Here is a 19,830-nt window from a genome sequence, read left to right on the forward strand (position 1 = left end):
TCTCCAATAAGAGGTAGAGCCAGGGATGGAATCCAGGTCTTCGGAGTAAATACAATTGCCAAAGTGTAAAGCGAGCCTGCCAGATTTAGAGAATCTGGAGAATGGAGAATTAGGGTGAAGAGTGTACCTGGCTGGAATGAAGGGGATATAGAGAAATGTCACAGGACATCAAGTTAAAGAAATAAGTAGGAGATAGATTATAGAGTACCTTGAGTAATGCAATAAAGAATTGGGATTTTTATCCATATCAATTATTTTGGAATTATTTTTAAAGCCAAAAATTCCTTTTTAAAATAAGAAACCTTATGAGATGTCAAGATGCAAAACAAATTAAAAGTCGGTGGTTTCTCCAATGGAAGCTGTTCCCCCTTCCTGTCCCTCAGCTTCTGAGGAGAAAAGGTAGAAAACTGCAAAAAAAAAGTTTAAACCAAGAAAAGTTGGAAAAGGCAAGAGCGCTGATTTGTGTTTGGGCAAGGCCGTGACAGAGCTAGTGGCAGAGGCACCCATCGTGAGAGGCAGAGAGCGCAGACATAGGGTTGCCATTGGGAGGGGAAGGCACAGATGTTGGGGACAGGAGGAGAATCAGAACAGAGCCAGGAAAAGTTCAAAGATTAAGCTCATGGGCAACTGCAGAATGTGACTGTACAATCACAAAAATGGTGAAGGTGAAGGAGAAGGCTGCTGGTTTGGATGAAAGTCAATGGTGTACTTTTACATGTGTTTTTGTCAGATAGATGTTTCCTCTACACTGTGCGAGGGCCAGAGAATGGAAGTGAACCCCTTTCTCTTCTACCGGTTTTCTTTCCCTTTTCAAAGAAATGAAGCAAAAATGCATGGCATGAGTCAGAAAACTGTGCTTCTTAGCATATTTCTAAAAAATTTCAAGTGCTTAAGGTTTCTTTCACCTGAAAGTCTAACATGAAAAATATACAGAATCCTCCATGATCCCCTTCTAAAAAGGAAAAAAGAAAGGCCACTTTTTCCATTTTTGTAAACTTTCTGTTCTTCCGTCTGGATAACTAGTACATTCATTTTTCTCTTTAAAAGCTAGTTGTTCCCAGTGGCATTAAGTACAATTTATTTTTAGGATAACTACTGTGAAATCCAAGATTTTTTTTTCTTGTGCTTTAGAAACTAAATGATAAAAGTAAAACGTGAGGGATATAGGCATCCAGTCAAATCCAGTAATTCTGATGCATGTTATTCTGAGAATCAGTAACAGGTCTTGGCAAGCTGCGTGTGAAGAGTACAGGCTCCTCTTCCTCTGTTTCTGAAACTGGTGATGCAAGCGCTCCCGCCCTTTTCTGAGAACACAGAACGCCTGACTCAGGCAGGCAGCCGCGGTGGCTCTCAAAACCGTGCATCCCTGCTGGGGTGAGCGCCACCCGCAAACATGAAGCCCGCCAGCTGGTGCTGGCTGAGCTCGGCTGTCCTTGCCGCTTTCAGCTTGTTGGTTGCAGGAAACAATGAAACGGAGGAAATTAAAGATGAAAGGGCCAGGGATGCCTGCCCGGTGAGACTAGAAAGCAGAGGGAAATGCGAGGAGGGCGGCGAATGCCCCTACCAGGTGAGCCTGCCCCCTTTGACGATTCAGCTCCCCAGGCAGTTCAGTAGGATCGAGGAGGTGTTCAAGGAAGTCCAGAACCTCAAGGAAATGGTAAATGCCCTGAAGAAATCGTGCCAGGACTGCAAACTGCAGGCTGACGACAGCCGGGCCCCCGGCAGAAATGGACAGCTGTCACCTAGCCCAGGATCCCTGGGAGAAGCTGATGACAACAGAGTTCAAGAATTAGAGAGTGAGGTGAACAAGCTGTCCTCTGATCTCAAGAATGCAAAGGAGGAGATCGACCTGCTTCAGGGTCGCCTGGAGAAGCTCAATCTTGTAAATATGAACAATATAGAGAGTTATGTTGATAGCAAAGTGGCAAATCTAACTTCAGTAGTCAACAGTTTGGACGGCAAGTGTTCATCCAAGTGTCCCATTCAAGAAGAAATACAGTCACGTCCAGGTAGGTACAATGTCTTCTTATCACTTGTTCATGAATGTTATATAGCTACACAGTATCTGTAAACATTAACCTGAGCAAATAAGTTGAATACATGACAGATTAAATAAAGTAAGCCTTTTATTCATCAAGCTAGTACAGGAAAAACTAGTATCTTTGCAAATGTGACCACAGAAACGATCTAAGACTAAATTACAAAAATCATAATTAGTTCTGTATCCTGTGAAAGCACTTCCAGTTTCAAGGAGCTTATTTGCTAATGCCAGAGCTACACACAAACTGAAGAAGAGAGACATTATCTCTTAATGTTTCAGTGCATTTAACTTCTCTCTTCACTGACATGTTTGAAAACAATGGAGATAGTGCAATATTTCCAGTTTGCTTTGTTCGTTGGAAATCAGTTTCCTGTGTTTCGCTGACTACTCCTTCTCATGTGGCCACAAGGAATCTTTGAAAGATTTTACACTATCTGCAGTTCATAATCCCAAATATCTAGTGAAAATAGATGGAATAAAAGCAGCTATATGGCTTCATGTGTGTGCAGAACTTTTTGCTTCGAGTGGCCCCAAAACATTTTAAGGGGAGAGTTTGGGCATGCCAGAAGACCACAGACTTAACTACTACTTCTTAACTGCTTTACTGCTACTATGCCCACAAACTTCTAGCTGTGGCACTGGTTCCTCTAAATTCTGGCTTTCTACCTGAGTTCCTGGGACACTGTTGCTGATGGTCTTGCTACACTTTGGAAAGGCATTCCTGCATTGGACCTCCACTTACCGTGAGTGTTAAGTTGAAGGGATGTGGTGTCTGGCACAGAGATCACATTCGTTTGGAACAAGCACCTCATGTGTGCTCCAACCCTAGGGAATCCGCCAGGGATCTGAAGGTAGGCAGGGCTTTCAAGGACCACTGTTGCTAATACTTCTGGGAGCCTGTATCTGAATGTATCCTGCACTGCAAGGCGGAGGCTCACGTCTTAGTGCCATGTCTGGGCACACATTCGATTCCATGCTGCATGGCTACTTGTAATAACAGGCACAAGATTCAACCATCTATTTCTGTACTAAAAGTTTGGGGGAAGTATTGGAGTACTTTGAGTTCTAAACACACATGAATAGATTTTTTGGTGCCTCTGAGTAGTTCATATTAAATTTGCCTTATCTGGCCCAGATCTTTCTAAGCAATATTTGAGAGTAAATATCTGTATTTGATTCCTACAGATCCATGGTAACCGATGATTATACTTACCCTGGACATAACCACCTATTGTTTCTTTCTAGAAACCAAACATATGAAACACTGGCTAAACACTTCCCAAGTAATAAATTTAGGTTAAGAATACTGGTATATTATTTAAAAAAAAATTTTTTTAACTTGATCTTCTTTATTTAGTTGTCAAGTGAGTAAAACAAATGGGAATTTATGATCCATTCTGTATGTTAGAATTTTAACACATCATTTGGAACATATGTCCTCTAAAACTTTATGACAGAGGAGGGTATTGGCCTCTTGAGGTAAAAGGAAATAGAAAGAAACTTTATGCTTTTTCTGTATATGTGGAAGGCAGTTTAGGGGAGTTGGAAGCATCTGACCTTTAGGACCAAGGAATGCAGTAATTACAAGAACAAGCCTCACAGCCAGCCAGATCTCAGTATGCGTCCTGGTTCTGCCACTTAATGCTTCTGTGAACTTGGGCGAGCCACTGACTCTCTTTGAGCCTAAATGTCCTCACCGACAGATTGGAAATAATACCTACATCATAAGGTCAATGTGCAGAGTAAATGTGAAAATGTTAAGTCTTTGGCAGAATGCCTAGAACACATAGGTAGCACTCACTAAATATTAACTACGTTACTAAAACTACTTTATTGATGAGGATCTTGTTGTACATTGTGAACATTAGCACTACGCTTACCAGCCAACAGTCATGCTGGAGAGCCTTGACTGGTTTTATAACACCAAGTTCTTATTCTGAGGCCTTAATAAACATTTGCTAAATAGGTTCAAGTAAGTTTTGCAGAGCAAGGTTGCATTAACACCTTTGATTGAATTATCAAACTGCTTTTGTAAATATAAAGAATTTTTAAGATGCAGAGTTTTTATTAACAGAGTCCAATGCCTTTCTCTTCTTCCCCCTTCAGTTCAACACCTAATATATAAAGATTGCTCTGACTACTACACAATAGGCAAAAGAAGCAGTGAGATCTACAGAGTTACACCGGATCCCAAAAACAGTAGCTTCGAAGTTTTCTGTGACATGGAGACCATGGGGGGAGGCTGGACTGTGCTGCAGGCCCGTCTCGACGGAAGCACCAACTTCACCAGAATGTGGGGAGACTACAAAGTAGGTTTTGGCAATCTCCGAAGAGAATTTTGGCTGGGGAACGATAAAATTCATCTTTTGACCAAGAGTAAGGATATGATTTTAAGAATAGATCTCGAAGACTTTAACGGCGTCAAGCTCTATGCCTTATATGATCAGTTTTATGTGGCCAATGAGTTTCTCAGATACCGTTTACACGTTGGTAACTATAATGGCACAGCTGGAGATGCCTTACATTTCAGTAAACATTACAACCATGATCTGAAGTTCTTCACTACCCCAGATAGGGACAATGATCGATATCCCTCTGGGAACTGTGGGCTCTATTACAGTTCAGGCTGGTGGTTTGATGCATGTCTTTCTGCAAACTTAAATGGCAAATATTATCACCAAAAATATAGAGGTGTCCGCAATGGGATTTTCTGGGGCACCTGGCCTGGGATAAGTGAGGCACAGCCTGATGGCTACAAGTCCTCCTTCAAAGAGGCCAAAATGATGATTAGACCCAAGCACTTTAAACCATAAATCACTAATGCTCACTTCTCTCAGTATTCATTACCTAATAGGGCAATTAATTCTTTCAGCACTTTGGAATGTATTTCATACTCCTTTTCTATGACTAAAAATTTATCTCTAAGCAGTGGGTTCTTATGCTACACAGCATTTGAAATAAAGCTAAAAAAAAAACCATACATTTTAAAGGAGTTCTTTGTTGCTGTTACACTGTTATGCACATGAATACTTGCAAAAGCAAGTGGGATTATTGAGAATTACACAAGTAGATTTATAATTTTTCTTAATTTCTATAGTTGAAAAGTTTTCTATTTACTTGTATTACTCACTATAATTATGAAATCATTGTTTATTTAGCAGGCTGAATTCTTACACAAGTAATCTGAATTTTTATTATGACTTAGAGACATTTAAAGATTGATCACTCTTTTTAGGCTGTCCTCAGTTATTGGGTATTTCTTTGTCTCTGAATACCCTAATCCTCATTCTGAGATAAACTTTCTCACTTTCTCAATTTACGACATTTACTTTGGTTCAGGAAGACCCTACGGCATTTTGGTTCTCAGATGAAGGGAAATATATATATATATATATATATATATATATATATATATATAACCTGTCCAGGTATTATTTGTGAAATGTAAAATATTTGTCATTTAAAATATTTTAAAAGTGGTAGCATGATGTCACTCCTAAAAGCATTCAGAAAATTCAACCATAAAGACCCTGGTTTAAAGGTAATTAATTCACAGTTAATAACAATTTAGGTGTTGCATGGTGAAAACTGCTTTAATACAAAAATTAGCTTCCTTTGCTCTGTATGCACAACGGTTTTTAATTTAAGATTGTTCACTACTGTGCGTGACTACTGGTAGGCTTTCTTTGGAAGGATAGGTATGGGTGGGGAATAAGGCATGTATTTATAGACTAGAATATTCTGAAGGCCAAAGCATTCATATCCAAAGCAGTAATTTCATTAAGTGATTCACTTCATTAAAGCTAAATTTTATAGGACATATAAATTTTGAAATATATAGTACTTCAAATATTATGTATTTTAATCCAACTCTGGTGTATTGCTTATTTTTTTTTAGAAATTTAAATACAAGTGTTTATTTTTTTAACCAAACTAAAATATCTGAAACTTTTATAATTCACCAATTCTGGAGTGTAGGTATCATTTTTAACTACAAAAGTAATGTGTTAAATTTCATCACCGTAAAAAGCAATCCTTTCAGAGAGAACAGTAGAATTCTGCTGAACATTTAAAAAATACTCTAGAATAAAATTTGAATAAAATAATGTATATGAGTCATAAAAATATATTTAATCTTTAATTTCTAGTTTGTTTCTACTGCCATAACCAAGTTTTCAAAATAAACTCACAAAGATGCAACTTTACTCCCTTGAAAATGATTAAGGAGGATAGTTGCTTTAGGTAACAAATTAACCTTTTCAAATATTGCCCTTTACAGAAAATTCTAACCAAAGAGAAGGATGATATTCTTTTAAAAAATACATATATGACATACAAAGTTTTCAGGTATAGATGATAAAAATTAGGTTATTATGAACATTATTAAAATGTTAAATCAAGATAAATGCAGATAAAATTATGAGACCAAAATGTAAAATATCATTGTAGATTTCAAAGACTTCATATCTACTCAATAGTTTAATAAATGTAACTGATTTACTCTTCTTTTCTCTCTCTTTTAAAAAAAGATTACACAGATTTTTATATTATATAATGTATTTATTTCAGATAAGAAGATTTTTCATTTACTATATGTAATTATTAATATGTGTAGGTTTAAGTAAATTTATGTGATCAAAAACTGACTCGTGAGGTCAGATCCTATCCTCTAAAACTTCTGTTTCTCACAATGAAAAAAAGAAAAAAAAATGGACTCTTCACGAAATAACATTTCTAAAGAAAAGTAGCTCATACAGTGAGTGTCCATCAACTTAATGGGAACAGGGTATCATTTCAGGAGATTTGACAAATAACTCATTAATCCATGTAAATACTCAAAAGCTTGTCCTCTTATCTTTCCACCTTATTTCAAAGGATCAAATTTTATTTTCCATTAACTTTTATGGTATTTTCCTAATAAAAAGTCTTGTGACATAGAAATTCCTTTTTGGAATCATTTCTTTTCTTTTTTTCATTTCATGTCTTTTATAGAATATATATTATACTTTGATCATCTTTAACATGTTGATGAAAATAGATTATATCTGAGAGTCTTTTGCCTTAACTATTCACTAATATATATAAATGTTCATAAACGTGGATTGATTATTAACAAATATTTCAGAGTCTTTTTCCATTTTAAACGATAATATTTATCTTAAGACTTTATTTCTAAGCTTTATCATTCTTTGAAAATGTTGACTAAAATTAGTCCTTAGAAATTCCAAGTGAAACTAATTCACTCATTGCTGAGAAGAAAAATCAAATTTTTCTTATAAGCAGTAATGCTTCAAATGAACAGATGACACATCTGTCCAGTAAAAAAAAAAGAGCTTAAGTATACAAAGTATGAAAGATATCCTAGAAACAAAATTTTCTGGTCCTTATTTTTGAATGGCTACTCAAGAAAAGGTTTTAAAAGTAAAAGTGATGGGTAATGTCATCATGATAAGCTTTTGTTTATAATTCTTTTTTTTAATGTATAAATAGGCTTATGTCTTTAACAATCCTGTAAAATAAAAGTTTTAATCTTCACAATTGTTTATTTTTGCAATATGGAAACATTAAACATTACTGTTTGTAAAATAATATATATATTTACTCTTGTCTGAAAAGTTGCATAGTGTTTACCTAATTAGACTTTACCTTTGACTCTATACAGATGTTAAAGATTTTATAATCTATAAAGATTTTAACGAGTGTTCTTTCATCAACAGGAAGACAGGCAAATACAGGAACACCATTCTCTTATTTCCTTCCAGAATACTGTTGACGCATTGGAAATAAGAAAGTTTCAGTTTCCTTTTGTAGCATTCAGCTCCATCTTTCTCCATCATTAGCATTGCTGCACTGGCTCAGCCCTTATCAACTCCTTTGGATGATGCAAACGCTTTCTCACGGTGACCCATGCCCCCAGTTTCAATCTGTGGCAAAACACCCTCCATTTCACTGTCAGAGGGACTATTCAGAAATACAATTCTGACCATATTATTCCAGCAACCCCTCATTTCCTATTGTATAAAAATTCAGCAAATAAGCCCCTTGGTGGATTGGCCTCTGCCTCCCCTTTCACTGTCCTTTCTGCCACTATGTATACTCCTGCCACACTGAATGCCTTGCCGTTCTCGACCATTCCCCATGTTTTCTGCGTTTTTTGCTATTTCGGATATACTGTTCCCTTGGTCTAGACAGTATGCCATGCTCAACCCCAGCTGAGTTTTGTCCTGTCTCTCATGATTAAGAGCAGGGACTCCAGAGCTGGACTTGCTAGATTTGAATTTCAACTCCACCCTTTGTAAACTGCGTGATCACAAGCAAAGACTGTCCCTTGGTTCTTTCAGTTTTAAAAGGGAAAAAAGTAGAATCTGCCTGGGGCAGGGGGCTGGTGGTGGGGAGAATCTGCCTGATACAGTTACTGAGAGGATTAAATGAGATAATATACAGGAAACACCTAGAACGTGTGTATGCACTCCCGCGAGTGCACGTGCACCTGGGTGTGTGTTTATCTTCATCATCCAAAATAGTTATCTGTTTGGGGCAGTCTGTTCTGATAAAATTAGGAGGGGGTTGGTAACTCTCTTCTTGGGTCCTATAACATCCTATATATTTCTTTTATATATATAACATTATTCAACAAGGGTTCTCCCTTGATACCAATCTGTTTGGCTAGGATGTAGAGCCAATTTGAGACAGTGTTGTTATTCAACATGTTCATGAGTGTGTTACTACAGATAAAGAGCTGCAGCCTGAAAAAGCTGGAGTTTTAACTGGGGAAGGAGCAGATACTGTCAAATGGGAGGATTTGGGAGATTGTGAATGCGGGCAAATGCAGGTGAGAAGTGGTTGAAGCTGGGGGGAAATATGGCAAGAGAGGATATATGGTGGATTGGGTACATACACCAGCAAGCCTTTAGAAGGGGTTCTGGGAACATGCCTGTGGACACATGTCATGCAGAAGGGTAAAGCAATACCAGAACAGACAGCAATTGGTCTAATTGTGTTCCTAAAGAAAAAAAGTTTTTTTTCATACTTGTTATACCATATTGTAATTTTGAAATTAATTTTAATCAAACATAATCCATGAATGCTTTAGTTAAAAAAAAAAAATCACAATTAGACTAAAGACCCCTTTGCAAACTACCTTCAATTCCAAGGTAACAGGGCAGAGGTGGCTGAGTCCAAACTGATTTCACTCTGGGTCTTGCCAAAATGCGATGTCTACTGAATCATATCTGTGCCAGGTTTCTTTTGTTTATTGACTGGGAAGAGTTGGAAGTGAGAAGAGAAATGAGGAAAATTGGGTTTACTTGGGAGAACTTAGATCCCTGCATTCCCACATGTTCCTAGGCCTCCTTTGCTCTTTAAAGTGGCCCCTCTCCCACAGTGAGAAGTCTCCTTTTGCTGGAAGATGGTGTTGCTTTCTTTTCTGAGGGAGAGATCTTAATTGTCCCTTTAGGCTCCTTTATCCCACTCCTTGGCCTCTCCACACCTGTACAAGGGCATGCTCTCATGTCAACTGTGAAGTCAAAATCGGAGGAGAAACTTTTACACAAATTTGCTAATTTTTATCAGTAGGAAAGGAAGACATGTGAGGACAGATTTTGAGGTTGCTTGATGAAAGGAGAAAAAACAGACTTTCAGATGTGACTGAATCTATTGATATGGGTATATTTACCAGAATTTCTGGTTTCAATGGGCTAGCTTGAGCAGATATGTTTGGTTCTAATAGTTTTTGATCAGTTAACACAAACGTAGTTTCAACAGCAGCTTCATGCTAACTAAAATTAAGAAGCCAGAAATGCCTTGGAACTAAAGGACTTAAGGAGATAGAAGTGTTAGAGTGGATTTAGTGTAATTCATTCAAAACGTATTCACTGAGTATATACCATGTGCCAGACAGTCTTCAAGAAAGCCAGAGATATATTAGTTATCAAAAACCCCATACTCAGGGAGATTGTATCTTATCAGAGGAAATAAATAAATAAACAATATATAAGAAATGCCATAAAAAATTTAACAGAGCAAAGGAGATAAGGAGTATAACAGGAAGGATGTTATTTTACATAGGCAGTCTGGGGAGACCTCCCTGAGGAGGTGACATTTGAACAGAGTCTTAAAGATAGGAGAGAATGAGCCAGGCAGATAGCTAGGAGAAGATATCTAGGCAAAGGAAGCCAAGGTGCTTGGGATGTTTTAGGGTCAGCAAGTAGTCCACCCCTCAACTGTGGAGGGGGTTTAGGAGATGAGATCAGGGAGAACTTGGGGAGTTGGAGTTATGTAAGGGGTGGTGGCAGCTGCCAAACCATCTAGACCTTACAAGTCATGGTAAGAATTCTGCCTTTTGGGGCGCCTGGGTGGCTCAGTGGGTTAAGCCGCTGCCTTCGGCTCAGGTCATGATCTCGGAGTCCTGGGATCGAGCCCCACATCAGGCTCTCTGCTCAGCAGGGAGCCTGCTTCCTCCTCTCTCTGCCTGCCTCTCTGCCTGCTTGTGATCTCTCTGTCAAATAAATAAATAAAATCTTTAAAAAAAAAAAAAAAAAAAAAAGAATTCTGCCTTTTACTCTCAGTAGGTAAAAGCCCTAAGGGTTTTGATCAGAGGAGGTATAGGATCTCATCTCATCTTAAAAGGATCACTCTTGTTGAGTGGAGACATGATGGAAGCATGAACACTAGTCTGACAGTGTTTGCAATGATCTTGGAGAGAGATGTGCACCACGGTTGCTTGCAGTGAAGTGGGTCTTTAAAGTAAAGCTGACCAAATTTGCCAATCAAAGATCGGGGTGGGGGGGACGGCGAAAACAGCAGAGGTATCACAAGGACAGGATTTTGACCTGAGCAACTTTGAGGGATGGAGCTGCTGTTAATTGAGGTGGAGAAGGCTGCGGGGGTAGCCTGTCCGGAAAGTGTAGCGTGGGTTGGGTAAGGGATGGTGGTCAGCAGTTCTGAACATTCTAAGTTCAGATATTGATAATACATCCCAGTGGAGGGCATTTGGATATTAGCATGATGTTCAGAGAAGATATCTAGTGTTCAGAATACATTTCTAGGGACATCTGGGTGACTCAGTCGGTTAAGCATCTGCCTATGGCTCAGGTCATGATCCCGGGGTCCTGGGATCCAGCCCCCCCATCCGGCTTCCTGCTCAGCAGGGAACCTGCTTCTCCCTCTGCCTCCTCTCTTACTCATGCTCCCTCTCTCTCTGTCTCTTAAATGAATAAATCAAATTTTTTTAAAAAGGAAAGCAATATCTTCAGAAATACTAGAAGGTAGACGGTAATCCATCCATGGGCCTAGATGGGATCACTAGTAAGTAAGAGGACCTGGAACAAAGACTTCCACGGAAGACCAACTGGAGATAAGGAGGAACCAGCACTGTGGCGCCCACCCGCCCACCCTTAACTGTTGTTTCAGAGGTCACACAGCTGCTGCCCTACGGAGAGGGCAGAGATCTGTTCCCGCTGCAGCAGCTTTCTCTAGATTATTCTACATTTAGATGGGCTTTTCCCTGCTTCTGTCAGCACCACTATTTTGAGGAGTTACTAGGTGTCTTAAAAGCGGTCATGGTAGTCTAGACACGGTATTCCAGAAATCACTGCTCGCAACTTAGGCAGTCACTTCACGGTGAAGGGAAGAGGCAATGATCTGTGGAAGCCTCAGATACTGCATCTTCTGGGAGGCAGCACCATGTGTTATCATGTAGGATATTGTGTGTTGTTATTGTTTTAGAGATTCATTTACTTATGAAAGAGAGAGAGAGAATGAGTGTGAGCTGGGGAGGGGCAAAGGCAGAGGCAGAGAGAGAATCTTAAGCAGACTCCATGCCCAGTGTGGAGCCCAACATGGGGCTCGATCTCATGACCCTGAGATCACAACCTGAGCCAAAACCAAGAGTCAGATGCTTAACTGACTGAGCCCCCCAGGCACCCTGGATTTGATGTGTTTACGTATATGTGTATATACATAGCAGAACAAATATGAACTAGGTCACAGACCTAAAAATGTTCTTTGTTAACAGTGTAATGCCCAAGTTTGAGTAATCAGGTTATAATCATTTTAAATCATTAGGGTACTAGTTTGCTATGATTATAAACATTTAGTTAACCAGAGGCTGGTTTTACTCTTTATTTTTAGACACAGTGATATTAAAATTTGTTTTTTCCAAAAGTTATCCCAGTTAGCAATAATAGAAATCTTGTATATCTAGTAGCTTTCAAAGTGAAAATAGCTAGAAAATACACTAGAATATCTGTAAGTGAATCTGACTGGCAATTTCCACTTAATGTAGGGTCTAAGTGGAAATGAATATAGTCATCTATAGATGGGTAGGGTCCTCCTGTGGTGTATACACACATAAACACACAGACATACATGTATGATACACATGCAGGTTTATGTATGCTATTTGTAACACATGCTGTAATACACAAGGAAACCTGTCCATTCAAATAAAATAGATATGCAGCTCATAGAGTCAAAAGTCAATACAACAAAATCATCATGGGGCCAATAGCTAGCTTATTTTGAATGATGCTATTTAAAATAGATTGCCATAAAAGTACTTCAGATAGTTTTCTTTAAATCCCCTATAACAAATTCTATGCTATTAATGTTGCCGTTATTCCTTGAAATGTTCCTTCTTTGCTGCCTCTCTTCTCCTCCAGAACCCCGTAGTGTGGCTCCTTCCACCTGCTCCTTCGACTCCTTGACAACTTCTCTGTCAGGTCAGCAGCCTAACTGTCCCCATGTCTATATTTAATTCTGCCTCTGCACTTTTGCTCACCTAAAGTCCCAGGGGTAAACCAAAATTAAAAACATGATCTAGCAAATTCACAAATCAGCATCTTTGTAGACATCACAAGGTATCTCAAAAAGATCTATATTATTTTATTAGTCATTTGCAGAAGGAAACCTACACGAGACCTCTGAGGAAATAAACTCTTCTTTCGAAATTCCCCCCAAAAAACCATATTTATAAGTAAATGGCCTTTTTGTCTTAGCCTCTTAAGACAACTGATATTATGTTTATATTTATTATTTCAATAGAAAAATGTATCATTTGCTTACTATATGTGTAGCACGATGCTCTATGTTTATCAAAGTATTTTGGATATGATTTTTTCCAAATAATAACTATATCAACTCTCAAAATTTGAGTTTAATCTCTAGCATTCAAGGCTTTCCCAAGTAATTAAGGATGATTCTATTTAAGATGAATTGCTTTTCGATTACAAAAGGCTTCATACAAAGTTTCACCTCATCTGGGACGATTCAGAATCTGAAAACTTGTTCGGTTTTTGTCTGGAAATTGGTTTTCTCATCTTCTGTGGGAAGCAAATAGCTTGTGTTTATGTTGTGAAAGCTTATCAAAGAATGGTCCACAAAACTACTTGTTTACATTTATTTGCCATTTAGCAATGATAGTATCACATTTTTTTTAGTTAATTAAGTAAGCCGTTTTAATTTTTGTTTAGAGATTCTTGCTTCTGAATACTAATAATGATAAGCAGCTGTCACTTGCTGAGTGCCAATCATGTGCTGGACATTTTCCTTGGGGCATTTCCAATGTTCTCTCTGCTATGATTAATGCTGCAATAGGGAGGTAATGTTTTACACTCATTAAGTCTTCCCCGAAAAACAAACAAACAAACCAACCTTTGTTCCCTGCAAACTGTTTATCATATGTGGACAATTACCCATTTTCAGCTTTCCTGGCTTTCTTGGTATATTTCTTACAAAATGGGCTAATTTTCCATGACAAATTACCTCTGATGATTCCAAGGTCAAGTACACACAGAAGTAAATCTCAGGGATGCCTGGGTGGCTCAGTTAGTTAAGTGGCTGCTTTCAGCTCAGGTCATGATCCCGGGGTCCTGGGATCGAGCCCTACACTGGGCTCCCTGCTCAGCCAGGAGACTGCTTCTCTCTCCCTCTGCACCTAACCCCTCTCTTGCTATCTCTCTGTCTCAAATAAATAAATGATATCTTAAAAAAAAAAAAAAAAGAAAGTAAATCACAGTATCATCCCTGCTCTGGCTTTCTGTGTGAATTTTTAAAGTAGAAACTGATTCTAATTAAATCTCAATTAGGTGAGGCATATATATATTTTTAATTTTACCAATTACATAACATTCTGCTGACAGGAGATATTTTAAAAATTAATACATTTTCAAGTGTGTTAATGTCCCTACTTAACCTAGTTGTTAAAAATTATTTTCTTCCTGCAGCTAAGTCAGAATTTATAACAGCTCTGACAGAAAAGGCCAAACAAGTATTCTTATGCTCTCCAAAAACTATTTTACTTCCATGGTTACGTGGCAGAATTCACTGATGAAAACATTCTGCTTAAGTACTTTGTAAGTTCTTTGGAAGCCATTTCTCTTGATGATATCCCAAAAGTTCATTTTTGCTTGTTTCCCTTGCCTTTAGAGACATGTCTTGAAAGAGACTGATGTCGAATGATTATACCTAACTGTGTTCTCCTCTAGGATTTTGATGGATTCCTGTCTCACATTTAGTTCTTTCATCCATTTTGAGTTTATCTTTGTGTGTGGTGTAAGGAACTGGTCCAGTTGCATTCTTCCACATGTGGCTGTCCAATTTTCCCAGCACCATTTATTGAAGAGACTTATCTTTTTTTCCATTGGATATTCTTTCCTGATTTCTCAAAGATCAGTTGACCATAGAGTTGAGGGTCTATTTCTGGGCTCTCTATTCTGTTCCGTTGATCTATGTGTCTGTTTTTGTGCCAGTACCATACTGCCTTGATGATCACAGCTTTACAATATAGCTTGAAGTCAGGCATTGTGATGACCTCAGCCTTTGTTTTCTTTTTCAACAATCCCCTGGCAATTCAGGTCTTTTCTGGTTCCATACAAATTTTAGTATTGTTTATTCCAGCTCTGTGAAAGATGTCAATGGTATTTTGATCGGGATTGCAATGAAAGTGTAGATTGCTCTGGGCGGCATAGACACTTTCACAATGTTTATTCTTCCAATCCAGGAGCATGGAATGTTTTTCCATCCCTTTGAGGAAGCCAAAAGATTTCTCATGTAAATGCCAAAGTTTATTTTCATTTGTAATATGAAATAATGATTAAAAAATGTAAACATCACTCGCAAACAAATGTGAAGGAGACTTCTTATTTCTGTCTTATATTCACGTAAAAATGTTGTCTTTATCTGATCAAGTCAACGATTACAAATCTAGCGAGGCTCTGATACTATGGGTAGCTGTGCAAGATGGACAGGAAGACTGATGCTTGTATGATGAACACAGAGTTGGGGTTTCACATGCTGAACTACTAGAGTAGAGCTTCTCAAACTGTGGCCCTAAGGTTCTGCAGACGTATTTATGAATGCCAAAGGAGGCCGGGTAGGAAGAAACCAGGAGAATGTGTGATGCATGAAACACTGTTCACCTAGAACAGTTGTGCTTCCATTTTATATCCTGGGAATCCACCTTAAGTTTCACTTGAAGTAGAGGTTTTGTCTTCAAAAAAGTACTTGAAAATCATTTTCCTCCCTATTGCATATTCCTTGGTAGGGGGCAGCTCAGCCAGCAAAAATAAAACTAGAATAGATGCATGACGATTCTAACTTGGTATGATATTTCTAACGTTAGACGTTTAAAATCTCTGAGGTTTCAGGTGGACCTGATGTGGTTAAATGCGTTCAGAAACTCAGAAGAAATTTCTCCTTTTTAAGTTCACTTTGTAAAATGGTGGTTCAGTAGTGTGATTTTTTTTTTTTTTTTTTTTTTTGGTGGAAGTCTTTACTAATTACTATACACTTATGTTCTTTTGAAAATGGCATGGCTACACACAGGATGGTAAGCTAATGGAGAGTTTTCAGAGAATATTAAGACGAATACCATAGGCTTCCTGCTCCCAAAGTTCCTAAAGCTACTATAGTTTAGTTTAAAAAAACAGGACAGAGAAGAGTAAGTGGCATAAGGTACAAGCAGGGAATACACAGCAGCAACAGTGATCTCACTTTTTCAGGAAGTGGGATGCTTCAAGAAAAAGGCAGGAACTGAGCAGTCCTTGAAAGATGGGCAGAATATTGAAGCACAGAAATGTGAAGGAGCGTGCTTCCGGGCTGGGTATAGGAGGAGCAAAGGCATCCATGGGTTGAAAAATCAGGAGCTAGTTTGGTAAACAATAATGTGTCTAATCTGGCCAGAGCATGGGTTCTGTGGCTGGGGTCAGAAGCAAAAAGATGAGAGGAATGGTGCAGACTGTAAAGGGATTTGTCTGTAAAGTCAAAGAGGGGACCATCTTAGGCCAGAAAATCTAAGGGAAGGAAAAATTCAAATCTAAGTATCTACTATTTCCCCTGTCACCTACTGACTGCTCAGCTCCGTGTCTGGGTCTGTGAGGTGATGATGGGATACTGGGTTGGAAGGAACTCTGAAGACCGTTTTATAAAATAATGAAATGGCCATGATGTCAAGGAGAAGATGAATAGAGATACAGAGAAAAAAAAAAAACCCAAGGCGGGTAGAAAAACAGTTTCTGGAGGAGTTTTTAAAGAGGGGTAAGAGGTGTGTGGGAGAGGCATTTGCTGTGACAAGGAATTTTAGGAAGTTTTGTTGCATGATGTGCTGTAGAACTCCCTCCTCTGTTCCTGAAGGAAGCTTCAGTATAATCAAATTGCTTTCCAAGGCTTTCTGGAGGCAGATCTGTGTTTCCTTTCGGCTGTGCAGGGATGGATTTTAAGGTGGGAGAGAGCTCAGTTTTACTCTGTTCACAAACTACCTGTACAGACATGGGTTTCCCCCATGGTGCTGGGGGGTGCCAGGGACCTTCCCCTCTTCATCCTTCCCCTCTGCGCCTACCACATCCAAATCTGTTTTACCTACTGTGCTTCTGGGTAAGATTCCCGCTGGAAAAGTTTAAAAACAGGGTGAAAACCACCATGGTAGGTATGAGGTATCCCTGAAGGATAATAAGCTGAGAAGTGTACTCTTTGTTTTTTTAATTAACATATAATGTATTATTTGTCCCAGGGGTACGGGTTTGTGAATCATTAATCTTACGCATTTCACAGCACTCACTATAGCACATACCCTCCCCAGTGTCCATCACCCAGCCACCCTATCCCTACCCCCCACCCCCCAGCAGCCCTCAGTTTGTTTCCTGAGCTTAAGAGTCTCTTATGGTTTGTCTCCCTCCTGATCCCATCTTGTTTCATTTTTTCCTTCCCTACCCCCCAAACCCCCACCCTGCCTCTCGAATTCCTCATATCAGAGAGATCATATGATAATTGTCTTTCTCTGATTGACTTATTCCGCTAAGCATAATACCCTCTAGTTCCATCCACGTCGTTGCAAATGGCAAGATTTCATTTTTTTGATGGCTGTTTAGTATTCCATTGTTTATATATACCACATCTACTTTATCTGTTCATCTGTTGATGGACATCTAGGTTCTTTCCATAGTTTGGCTATTCTGGGCATTGCTGCTGTAAACATTCGGGCGCACGTGACCTTTCAGATCACTATATTTGTACCTAGCTTTAGCATAAAAACCCAGTAGTGCGATTGCTGGGTCACAGGGTAGCTCTATTTTCAACTTTTTGAGGAGCCTCCATGCTGTTTTCCAGAGTGGTTGCACCAGTTTACATTCCCACCAATGGTGTAGGAGGGTTCCCCTTTTTCCGCATCCTTGCCAACATCTGTCCTTTCCTGACTGGTTAATTTTAGCACTCTGACTGGTGTGAGGTGGTATCTCATTGTGGTTTTGATTTGTATTTCCCTGATGCTGAGTGATGTTGAGCGAGAAGTGTACTCTTAATATGAAATGAGATTCAGAGAACACGAATGACTTGCTCAAGGTTGCATGGCTAGTACACGTGGAGCTAGAACTAAGACCCATTTCCCCTGAACCATGCCCCCGACCCCCGGCCGATCAGAGATTTTCTTTCCAAGCCATTAGAATTTGAGATATTTTGATTCTGTCCATTCTTAGATGTCGTCTTTTCAGACAGCGAAGCCTCTCTCCTCTTCATCTGAGGCTTGATGTCAGGTAATTCTTGCACCTCCTTATTTCAGATCTTGGAGGTACCCTGGTGTACCTGTTTGCCTCTGTCGGGTATGCATGGGCTGGGGAGATACTGGACTTGGCATTAGGTTCTAAGCTTGCTGCTGGCATCTCCTTTCTGTTTGCCCTTACTGCAACATAAACACCAGATGTAACAAAGGTTACAGCATGATGACTCAAACTATCGATGTACTGGGAGAAAATACAGGACACACATTTATGACCTCAGAGTAACAAAGGTCTTCTTAAGGTATGACACAGAATCTAAAGCTGTAAAAGCAAAGTACAATAAAAAACAAATTTCCACGTCAAGAAAGGCCACCTTCAGCAAACTCTAAAGAAATCCAACAAATGGAGACATTTTTGCAATGCATATTGTACACAAAGGCCTCCTTTCTAAATGTATAAAGAGTTTCTGTGAATCTATAAGAAAAAAACTACACAATAGAAAAATGGAAAAAAAAAAAGATGTGAACAGAATTCACAAAAAAAGAAGACTTTGTATCAAATATGCTTCTCACTTCTATAGAGTTGATGCTTTAACATCTGCTCCATGTGCCTATGCTGACCAGATACAGCTCTTCCCAGACAACCTGAGTTGTATGCCTGAGTTATATGCCTGTGTCACCTTGCCTTGGCCTCCTGCCTTCCTCACGTCCTCCTCCCCCACTTTGAAAGGAGTCCTCCTCCTGGAGGTACACTTTTCAAATGCAAACCAACCGATCCAGAGTCCACACTCAAAACTCTTTCCTTATTAGGCTCTCACATTCAGGCCACTATACACTTACCTGAATTACCCCAGAACCAAGTACCAAATCACTAGGGACAGCCCCTATGACCCAGAGTTCACTGAACTTATCCCTGCTAACCAATCCCAAGTCTGCCTACCCTGCTTCACCCATTCCTTCTCAAGAAAATCACAATAAAGACTCTTGCCCAGTTCCTCCCTGACTGTTCCTGACTGTTCCCAGTTCTTACCCGTGTTGCCATCATGGCATGGCATGTCCCCTTTTCTTAGGAACTGTGAGTGATAAACTATTTTTCAATGGCAGCTGCGTCCTGATCTGTTTGCCTTCCTATACATGACATTTTCTATTAACACACTATATTTTTAAAACAGTCTTAAACATATGAAAAGAAGCTCCACTCCATGCATTTTAAGAGAAATGTAAATGAGAACTATGATGAGATAACATTTTCCTTTCATCAGAGTGACAAAGTTCAAAAAGTTAGATAGTGCGTAGTGTTAGTATGAGCAAAGTCACATTCATTTCTTGTTCCTGGGAGCATAAATTATTACAGCCTCTATGGAGAGCACTTTAGCAATAACAGTGAAACTTCAGAATATACAAATTCATGATCTGCAATTCTACTTGTGGGTATATACTTAAAAGAATTGAGAGTTTGGATCTTTTGTTTTTTTTAATTTTATTTATTTATTCGACACAGAGTGAGAGAGGGAACATAAGCAGGGTGGGGGGAGAAGGAGAAGCAGGCTTCCTGCTGAGCAGGGAGCCCGATTAGGGGCTCCATCCCAGGACCCTGGGATCATGACCCATGCTGAAGGCAGACGCTTAATGACTGAGCCACCTAGGCGCCCCTGAAAGGGTGGGTCTTAAAGAGATATTTGTATACCTTGTTCATAGCAACATTATTTATAATAGCTAACAAGTGGAAATCACCCAAGTGTCCACAGACAGATGAATGGATAAACAAAATATGGTATATACATACAATGGAATATTATTA

At 39.1% G+C, this 19,830-nt stretch overlaps 2 protein-coding genes across 6 annotated transcripts in view; one reads left to right on the plus strand and one right to left on the minus strand.

Moving 5' to 3' along the window:
* The window catches only part of CCDC146 (coiled-coil domain containing 146), a 113,434-nt gene that overhangs the window by 65,874 nt on the left and 27,730 nt on the right, over positions 1-19,830 (minus strand). The window lies entirely within an intron of this gene.
* FGL2 (fibrinogen like 2) lies at positions 1,256-5,033 on the plus strand. Its single transcript, XM_032873293.1, has 2 exons — positions 1,256-2,009; positions 4,148-5,033. Exons 1-2 carry the CDS (start codon positions 1,394-1,396, stop codon positions 4,852-4,854), a joined length of 1,323 nt encoding a protein of 440 aa, XP_032729184.1. The 5' UTR covers positions 1,256-1,393; the 3' UTR covers positions 4,855-5,033.

Source organism: Lontra canadensis, unplaced genomic scaffold (genome assembly GCF_010015895.1).
Source record: "Lontra canadensis isolate GAN:19392208 unplaced genomic scaffold, GSC_riverotter_1.0 scaffold48, whole genome shotgun sequence".
Taxonomy (NCBI): domain Eukaryota; kingdom Metazoa; phylum Chordata; class Mammalia; order Carnivora; family Mustelidae; genus Lontra; species Lontra canadensis.

Coding starts and splice junctions, on each gene's coding strand:
- FGL2 (XM_032873293.1), top strand. CDS start 1,394: ATGAAGCCCGCCAGCTGGTGCTGGCTGAGCTCGGCTGTCCTTGCCGCT. Junction 2,010..4,147: donor AGAAATACAGTCACGTCCAG/GTAGGTACAATG, acceptor TTCCCCCTTCAG/TTCAACACCTAATATATAAA.